This window comes from Oncorhynchus clarkii, unplaced genomic scaffold (assembly GCF_045791955.1).
Source record: "Oncorhynchus clarkii lewisi isolate Uvic-CL-2024 unplaced genomic scaffold, UVic_Ocla_1.0 unplaced_contig_8067_pilon_pilon, whole genome shotgun sequence".
NCBI classification, from domain to species: domain Eukaryota; kingdom Metazoa; phylum Chordata; class Actinopteri; order Salmoniformes; family Salmonidae; genus Oncorhynchus; species Oncorhynchus clarkii.
Window position 1 is genome coordinate 12,501 of NW_027259834.1, and position 9,865 is coordinate 22,365.

The 9,865-nt window shown below is 43.8% G+C and overlaps 1 protein-coding gene across 1 annotated transcript in view; it reads left to right on the plus strand.

The window, feature by feature from the left end:
• The window catches only part of LOC139400938 (intermembrane lipid transfer protein VPS13C-like), a gene marked incomplete at both ends in the record, with an annotated part of 17,995 nt that extends 12,157 nt beyond the window's left edge, over positions 1-5,838 (plus strand). Inside the window, 2 exons of the mRNA XM_071145470.1 lie at positions 5,345-5,420; positions 5,675-5,838. Of these exons, the coding sequence (XP_071001571.1) occupies positions 5,345-5,420; positions 5,675-5,838 (240 nt within the window). The remainder of the gene's footprint in view (positions 1-5,344; positions 5,421-5,674) is intronic.
• Positions 5,839-9,865: the final 4,027 nt, after the last annotated feature.

Sequence of the window (9,865 nt, forward strand, 5' to 3'; positions counted from 1 at the left end):
TAGATGGTTAGGTCTGTAGTGGGGTCTGTAGTGAGGTTATCTAGATGGTTTGGTCTGTAGTGGGATTATCTAGACTGTTAGGTCTGTAGTGAGGTTATCTAGATGGTTAGGTTTGTAGTGGGGTTATCTAGATGGTTAGGTCTGTAGTGGGGTTATCTAGATGGTTAGGTCTGTAGTGAGATTATCTAGATGGTTAGGTTTGTAGTGGGGTTATCTAGATGGTTAGGTCTGTAGTGAGGTTATCTAGATGGTTAGGTCTGTAGTGAGATTATCTAGATGGTTAGGTTTGTAGTGGGGTTATCTAGATGGTTAGGTCTGTAGTGAGGTTATCTAGATGGTTAGGTCTGTAGTGAGGTTATCTAGATGGTTAGGTCTGTAGTGAGGTTATCTAGATGGTTAGGTCTGTAGTGGGGTTATCTAGATGGTTAGGTCTGTAGTGAGATTATCTAGATGGTTAGGTCTGTAGTGAGGTTATCTAGATGGTTAGGTTTGTAGTGGGGTTATCTAGATGGTTAGGTCTGTAGTGGGGTTATCTAGATGGTTGGGTCTGTAGTGAGATTATCTAGATGGTTAGGTCTGTAGTGAGATTATCTAGATGGTTAGGTCTGTAGTGAGGTCTGTAGTGAGGTTATCTAGATGGTTAGGTCTGTAGTGAGATTATCTAGATGGTTAGGTCTGTAGTGAGGTCTGTAGTGAGGTTATCTAGATGGTTAGGTCTGTAGTGGGGTTATCTAGATGGTTAGGTCTGTAGCGGGGTTATCTAGATGGTTAGGTCTGTAGTGAGGTCTGTAGTGGGGTTATCTAGATGGTTAGGTCTGTAGTGGGGTTATCTAGATGGTTAGGTCTGTAGTGGGGTTATCTAGATGGTTAGGTCTGTAGTGGGGTTATCTAGATGGTTAGGTCTGTAGTGGGGTTATCTAGATGGTTGGGTCTGTAGTGGGGTCTGTAGTGGGGTTATCTAGATGGTTAGGTCTGTAGTGAGGTTATCTAGATGGTTAGGTCTGTAGTGGGGTCTGTAGTGGGGTTATCTAGATGGTTAGGTCTGTAGTGGGGTTATCTAGATGGTTAGGTCTGTAGTGAGGTTATCTAGACGGTTAGGTCTGTAGTGAGGTTATCTAGATGGTTAGGTCTGTAGTGAGGTTATCTAGATGGTTGGGTCTGTAGTGAGGTTATCTAGATGGTTAGGTCTGTAGTGAGGTTATCTAGATGTTTATGTCTGTAGTGGGGTTATCTAGATGGTTAGGTCTGTAGTGAGGTTATCTAGATGGTTAGGTCTGTAGTGGGGTTATCTAGATGGTTAGGTCTGTAGTGAGATCTGTAGTGGGGTTATCTAGATGGTTGGGTCTGTAGTGGGGTTATCTAGATGGTTAGGTCTGTAGTGGGGTTATCTAGATGGTTAGGTCTGTAGTGAGGTTATCTAGATGGTTAGGTCTGTAGTGAGGTCTGTATTGGGGTTATCTAGATGGTTAGGTCTGTAGTGGGGTTATCTAGATGGTTAGGTCTGTAGTGAGGTCTGTAGTGAGGTTATCTAGATGGTTAGGTCTGTAGTGGGGTTAGGTCTGTAGTGGGGTTATCTAGATGGTTGGGTCTGTAGTGAGGTTATCTAGATGGTTAGGTCGGTAGTGAGGTTATCTAGATGGTTAGGTCTGTAGTGGGGTTATCTAGATGGTTAGGTCTGTAGTGAGGTTATCTAGATGGTTAGGTCTGTAGTGAGGTCTGTAGTGAGGTTATCTAGATGGTGAGGTCTGTAGTGGGGTTATCTAGATGGTTAGGTCTGTAGTGGGGTTATCTAGATGGTTAGGTCTGTATTGGGGTTATCTAGATGGTTAGGTCTGTAGTGGGGTTATCTAGATGGTTGGGTCTGTAGTGGGGTTATCTAGATGGTTAGGTCTGTAGTGGGGTTATCTAGATGGTTAGGTCTGTAGTGGGGTTATCTAGATGGTTAGGTCTGTAGTGGGGTTATCTAGATGGTTAGGTCTGTAGTGGGGTTATCTAGATGGTTAGGTCTGTAGTGAGGTTATCTAGATGGTTAGGTCTGTAGTGGGGTTATCTAGATGGTTAGGTCTGTAGTGGGGTTATCTAGACTGTTAGGTCTGTAGTGAGGTTATCTAGATGGTTAGGTCTGTAGTGGGGTTATCTAGATGGTTAGGTCTGTAGTGAGGTCTGTAGTGGGGTTATCTAGATGGTTGGGTCTGTAGTGAGGTTATCTAGATGGTTAGGTCTGTAGTGGGGTTATCTAGATGGTTAGGTCTGTAGTGAGGTCTGTAGTGGGGTTATCTAGATGGTTAGGTCTGTAGTGAGGTTATCTAGATGGTTAGGTCTGTAGTGGGGTTATCTAGATGGTTAGGTCTGTAGTGAGGTTATCTAGATGGTTGGGTCTGTAGTGGGGTTATCTAGATGGTTAGGTCTGTAGTGAGGTCTGTAGTGGGGTTATCTAGATGGTTGGGTCTGTAGTGAGGTTATCTAGATGGTTAGGTCTGTAGTGAGGTCTGTAGTGGGGTTATCTAGATGGTTAGGTCTGTAGTGAGGTTATCTAGATGGTTAGGTCTGTAGTGGGGTTATCTAGATGGTTAGGTCTGTAGTGGGGTTATCTAGATGGTTAGGTCTGTAGTGAGGTTATCTAGATGGTTAGGTCTGTTAGGTTATCTGTAGTGGGGTTATCTAGATGGTTAGGTCTGTAGTGAGGTCTGTAGTGGGGTTATCTAGATGGTTGGGTCTGTAGTGGGGTTATCTAGATGGTTAGGTCTGTAGTGGGGTTATCTAGATGGTTAGGTCTGTAGTGAGGTTATCTAGATGGTTAGGTCTGTAGTGGTTAGGTCTGTGTGAGGTCTGTTGGGGTTATCTAGATGGTTAGGTCTGTAGTGGGGTTATCTAGATGGTTAGGTCTGTAGATGGAGGTCTGTAGTGAGGTTATCTAGATGGTTAGGTCTGTAGTGGGGTTAGGTCTGTAGTGGGGTTATCTAGATGGTTAGGTCGGTAGTGAGGTTATCTAGATGGTTAGGTCTGTAGTGGGGTTATCTAGATGGTTAGGTCTGTAGTGAGGTTATCTAGATGGTTAGGTCTGTAGTGAGGTCTGTAGTGAGGTTATCTAGATGGTGAGGTCTGTAGTGGGGTTATCTAGATGGTTAGGTCTGTAGTGGGGTTATCTAGATGGTTAGGTCTGTATAGTGGGGTTATCTAGATGGTTAGGTCTGTAGTGGGGTTATCTAGATGGGGTTATCTAGATGGTTAGGTCTGTAGTGGGGTTATCTAGATGGTTAGGTCTGTAGTGGGGTTATCTAGATGGTTAGGTCTGTAGTGGGGTTATCTAGATGGTTAGGTCTGTAGTGGGGTTATCTAGATGGTTAGGTCTGTAGTGGGGTTATCTAGATGGTTAGGTCTGTAGTGAGGTTATCTAGATGGTTAGGTCTGTAGTGGGGTTATCTAGATGGTTAGGTCTGTAGTGGGGTTATCTAGACTGTTAGGTCTGTAGTGAGGTTATCTAGATGGTTAGGTCTGTAGTGGGGTTATCTAGATGGTTAGGTCTGTAGTGAGGTCTGTAGTGGGGTTATCTAGATGGTTGGGTCTGTAGTGAGGTTATCTAGATGGTTAGGTCTGTAGTGGGGTTATCTAGATGGTTAGGTCTGTAGTGAGGTCTGTAGTGGGGTTATCTAGATGGTTAGGTCTGTAGTGAGGTTATCTAGATGGTTAGGTCTGTAGTGGGGTTATCTAGATGGTTAGGTCTGTAGTGAGGTTATCTAGATGGTTAGGTCTGTAGTGAGGTTATCTAGATGGTTAGGTCTGTAGTGAGGTCTGTAGTGAGGTTATCTAGATGGTTAGGTCTGTAGTGGGGTTATCTAGATGGTTGGGTCTGTAGTGAGGTTATCTAGATGGTTAGGTCTGTAGTGAGGTTATCTAGATGGTTAGGTCTGTAGTGGGGTTATCTAGATGGTTAGGTCTGTAGTGAGGTTATCTAGATGGTTGGGTCTGTAGTGGGGTTATCTAGATGGTTAGGTCTGTAGTGAGGTCTGTAGTGGGGTTATCTAGATGGTTGGGTCTGTAGTGAGGTTATCTAGATGGTTAGGTCTGTAGTGAGGTCTGTAGTGGGGTTATCTAGATGGTTAGGTCTGTAGTGGGGTTATCTAGATGGTTAGGTCTGTAGTGGGGTTATCTAGATGGTTGGGTCTGTAGTGGGGTTATCTAGATGGTTAGGTCTGTAGTGAGGTTATCTAGATGGTTGGGTCTGTAGTGAGGTTATCTAGATGGTTGGGTCTGTAGTGAGGTCTGTAGTGAGGTTATCTAGATGGTTAGGTCTGTAGTGAGGTTATCTAGATGGTTAGGTCTGTAGTGAGGTTATCTAGACGGTTAGGTCTGTAGTGAGGTCTGTAGTGGGGTTATCTAGATGGTTAGGTCTGTAGTGAGGTTATCTAGATGGTTAGGTCTGTAGTGAGGTTATCTAGATGGTTAGGTCTGTAGTGAGTTAACCTAGATGGTTAGGTCTGTAGTGGGGTTATCTAGATGGTTAGGTCTGTAGTGGGGTTATCTAGATGGTTAGGTCTGTAGTGAGGTTATCTAGATGGTTAGGTCTGTAGTGGGGTTATCTAGATGGTTAGGTCTGTAGTGAGGTTATCTAGATGGTTAGGTCTGTAGTGGGGTTATCTAGATGGTTAGGTCTGTAGTGGGGTTATCTAGATGGTTAGGTCTGTAGTGGGGTTATCTAGATGGTTGGGTCTGTAGTGAGGTTATCTAGATGGTTGGGTCTGTAGTGGGGTTATCTAGATGGTTAGGTCTGTAGTGAGGTTATCTAGATGGTTAGGTCTGTAGTGGGGTTATCTAGATGGTTAGGTTTGTAGTGGGGTTATCTAGATGGTTAGGTCTGTAGTGGGGTTATCTAGATGGTTAGGTCTGTAGTGAGGTTATCTAGATGGTTAGGTCTGTAGTGAGGTCTGTAGTGAGGTTATCTAGATGGTTAGGTCTGTAGTGGGGTTATCTAGATGGTTAGGTCTGTAGTGGGGTTATCTAGATGGTTAGGTCTGTAGTGAGGTTATCTAGATGGTTAGGTCTGTAGTGGGGTTATCTAGATGGTTAGGTCTGTAGTGGGGTTATCTAGATGGTTAGGTCTGTAGTGGGGTTATCTAGATGGTTAGGTCTGTAGTGAGGTTATCTAGATGGTTAGGTCTGTAGTGGGGTTATCTAGATGGTTAGGTCTGTAGTGGGGTTATCTAGATGGTTAGGTCTGTAGTGGGGTTATCTAGATGGTTAGGTCTGTAGTGAGGTTATCTAGATGGTTAGGTCTGTAGTGAGGTTATCTAGATGGTTACCTCTGTAGTGACTCCTGACATTCCTTGGTGGTGTTGTTTTATAGGGAGCCGTTCAGGGACCCGAGGAGTTCGCTGAGGGCTTTGTGATCGGAGTACGCAGTCTACTGGGTCACACTGTCGGTAAGTGTGTGTGTGTGTGTTTGTGCGCGCGCTTGTGTGTGTACTCTTGTGTGTTTACCACAGGAGGTTGGTGGCACTTTAATTTGGGGAGGACGGGGCTCGTGGTAATGGCTGGAGCGGAATCAGTGGAATGGGATCAAATCCATGGTTTCCATGGTTTCCATGTGTTTGATGCCGTTCTGGACGTCATTATGAGCCGTCCTCCCCTCAGCAGCCTGAGTATATCTGAATGTCTTCTCTCTCCTCCCCACCAGGTGGCGCTGCGGGCATGGTGTCCCGTATTACGGGGTCAGTGGGTAAAGGACTGGCTGCCATCACCATGGATAAAGAGTACCAGCAAAAAAGACGGGAGGAGATGAACAGACCACCCAGAGACTTTGGAGAGAGTCTGGCCAAGGGAGGCATGGGATTCTTTAAGGTACCACTGTGGTGCTCTGATCATTAATAACAGACAGTCTTTAAGATAGTTCTCTGATCATTAATAACAGACAGTCTTTAAGGGACCACTGTAGTTCTCTGATCATTAATAACAGACAGTCTTTAAGGGACCACTAGTTCTCTGATCATTAATAACAGACAGTCTTAAAGGGACCACTGTAGTTCTCTGATCGTTAATAACAGACAATATTTAAGGGACCACTGTAGTTCTCTGATCGTTAATAACAGACAGTCTTTAAGGGACCACTGTAGTTCTCTGATCGTTAATAACAGACAATATTTAAGGGACCACTGTAGTTCTCTGATCATTAATAACAGACAGTCTTTAAGGTAGTTCTCTGATCATTAATAACAGACAGTCTTTAAGGTAGTACTCTGATCGTTAATAACAGACAGTCTTTAAGGTACCACTGTAGTTCTCTGATCATTAATAACAGACAGTCTTTAAGGGACCACTGTAGTTCTCTGATCATTAATAACAGACAGTCTTTAAGGTAGTTCTCTGATCATTAATAACAGACAGTCTTTAAGGTAGTTCTCTGATCATTAATAACAGACAGTCTTTAAGGTAGTTCTCTGATCATTAATAACAGACAGTCTTTAAGGTAGTTCTCTGATCATTAATAACAGACAGTATTTAAGGTAGTTCTCTGATCATTAATAACAGACAGTCTTTAAGGGACCACTGTAGTTCTCTGATCATTAATAACAGACAGTCTTTAAGGGACCACTGTAGTTCTCTGATCATTAATAACAGACAGTCTTTAAGGTAGTTCTCTGATCATTAATAACAGACAGTATTCAAGGGACCACTGTAGTTCTCTGATCATTAATAACAGACAGTCTTTAAGGGACCACTAGTTCTCTGATCATTAATAACAGACAGTCTTTAAGGTAGTTCTCTGATCATTAATAACAGACAGTCTTTAAGGTAGTTCTCTGATCGTTAATAACAGACAGTCTTTAAGGGACCACTAGTTCTCTGATCATTAATAACAGACAGTCTTTAAGGGACCACTAGTTCTCTGATCATTAATAACAGACACTTTATCCAGAGACCCGTAGTGAACCACTCAATTCCGATAAAAGCAATTCACATAGAAAATATACGAGGGGAATTGGGATTTCAGTTTACTTCCTAAAACGGACTGAATTAACTCTGGACGTGACCACAACCCTGCGGGGAACACATGTCCGTTTGTATGTCGCCCATGTGGGGGAGTAAAACACACCCTAAACTGTGGGGTTGAAAGCACATGTTCCAATATTGTCCTTGGTGATGAGTCAGGGGAGTTTAAGGTCCTGTGTTGAATATATAAACCGATGATTCAACAACACATTACATGAGCAGCATCCCAAATGGCCCCCCTATTCCCCATGTAGTGCACTACTTTTGACCAGGGCCCTATAGGGCTATATAGGAACTAGGGCGCCATTTTGGGAAGCATCCGTGTGGTTGCCTACAGCACGACCTTGACATTATAGTACTAAAAGGTAATTATACTGCATGATGTGCATTTTAATGTAAAATCCTTTTTGCAGGAGTGGGCTTTAAATCAATAGATTTAACGTTACAGACAGAATATAGGGGGAAACTGCTCATGTAAAGCCACCTCTATTGATACAGGAGCTAAAGTAGGGTTGTCTACAGTAGGGTCGTCTACCTCTATTGATACAGGACCTACAGTAGGGTCGTCTACCTCTATTGATACAGGACCTAAAGTAGGGTCGTCTACAGTAGGGTCGTCTACCTCTATTGATACAGGACCTAAAGTAGGGTCGTCTACAGTAGGGTCGTCTACCTCTATTGATAGAGGACCTACAGTAGGGTCGTCTACCTCTATTGATACAGGACCTAAAGTAGGGTTGTCTACAGTAGGGTCGTCTACCTCTATTGATTCAGGACCTACAGTAGGGTTGTCTACCTCTATTGATACAGGACCTAAAGTAGGGTCGTCTACCTCTATTGATACAGGACCTAAAGTAGGGTTGTCTACAGTAGGGTCGTCTACCTCTATTGATTCAGGACCTAAAGTAGGGTTGTCTACAGTAGGGTCGTCTACCTCTATTGATTCAGGACCTACAGTAGGGTTGTCTACCTCTATTGATACAGGACCTAAAGTAGGGTCGTCTACCTCTATTGATACAGGACCTAAAGTAGGGTTGTCTACAGTAGGGTCGTCTACCTCTATTGATTCAGGACCTAAAGTAGGGTTGTCTACAGTAGGGTCGTCTACCTCTATTGATTCAGGACCTACAGTAGGGTTGTCTACCTCTATTGATTCAGGACCTAAAGTAGGGTCGTCTACCTCAATTGATTCAGGACCTAAAGTAGGGTTGTCTACCTCTATTGATACAGGACCTAAAGTAGGGTTGTCTACAGTAGGGTCGTCTACCTCTATTGATACAGGACCTAAAGTAGGGTCGTCTACCTCTATTGATTCAGGACCCAAAGTAGGGTCGTCTACAGTAGGGTTGTCTACCTCTATTGATACAGGACCTACAGTAGGGTCGTCTACCTCTATTGATACAGGACCTAAAGTAGGGTCGTCTACCTCTATTGATTCAGGACCTAAAGTAGGGTCGTCTACCTCTATTGATTCAGGACCTAAAGTAGGGTCGTCTACCTCTATTGATTCAGGACCTAAAGTAGGGTTGTCTACCTCTATTGATACAGGACCTAAAGTAGGGTCGTCTACCTCTATTGATACAGGACCTAAAGTAGGGTCGTCTACCTCTATTGATACAGGACCTAAAGTAGGGTTGTCTACCTCTATTGATACAGGACCTAAAGTAGGGTCGTCTACAGTAGGGTTGTCTACCTCTATTGATACAGGACCTAAAGTAGGGTCGTCTACCTCTATTGATTCAGGACCTACAGTAGGGTCGTCTACCTCTATTGATACAGGACCTAAAGTAGGGTCGTCTACCTCCTATTGATACAGGACCTAAAGTAGGGTCGTCTACCTCTATTGATACAGGACCTAAAGTAGGGTCGTCTACCTCTATTGATACAGGACCTAAAGTAGGGTCGTCTACCTCTATTGATACAGGACCTACAGTAGGGTTGTCTACCTCTATTGATTCAGGACCTAAAGTAGGTTTGTCTACCTCTATTGATACAGGACCTAAAGTAGGGTCGTCTACCTCTATTGATACAGGACCTAAAGTAGGGTCGTCTACAGTAGGGTCGTCTACCTCTATTGATTCAGGACCTAAAGTAGGGTCGTCTACCTCTATTGATACAGGACCTACAGTAGGGTTGTCTACAGTAGGGTCGTCTACCTCTATTGATACAGGACCTAAAGTAGGGTTGTCTACAGTAGGGTCGTCTACCTCTATTGATACAGGACCTAAAGTAGGGTTGTCTACAGTAGGGTCTTCTACCTCTATTGATACAGGACCTAAAGTAGGGTCGTCTACAGTAGGGTCGTCTACCTCTATTGATACAGGACCTAAAGTAGGGTCGTCTACCTCTATTGATACAGGACCTAAAGTAGGGTCGTCTACCTCCTATTGATACAGGACCTAAAGTAGGGTCGTCTACCACTATTGATACAGGACCTAAAGTAGGGTCGTCTACAGTAGGGTCGTCTACCTCTATTGATACAGGACCTAAAGTAGGGTTGTCTACCTCTATTGATACAGGACCTACAGTAGGGTCGTCTACCTCTATTGATACAGGACCTAAAGTAGGGTCGTCTACCTCTATTGATTCAGGACCTAAAGTAGGGTTGTCTACCTCTATTGATACAGGACCTAAAGTAGGGTCGTCTACCTCTATTGATACAGGACCTAAAGTAGGGTCGTCTACCTCTATTGATTCAGGACCTAAAGTAGGGTCGTCTACCTCTATACATTCAGGACCTAAAGTAGGGTTGTCTACCTCCTATTGATACAGGACCTAAAGTAGGGTCGTCTACCTCCTATTGATACAGGACCTAAAGTAGGGTCGTCTACCTCTATTGATACAGGACCTAAAGTAGGGTCGTCTACCTCTATTGATA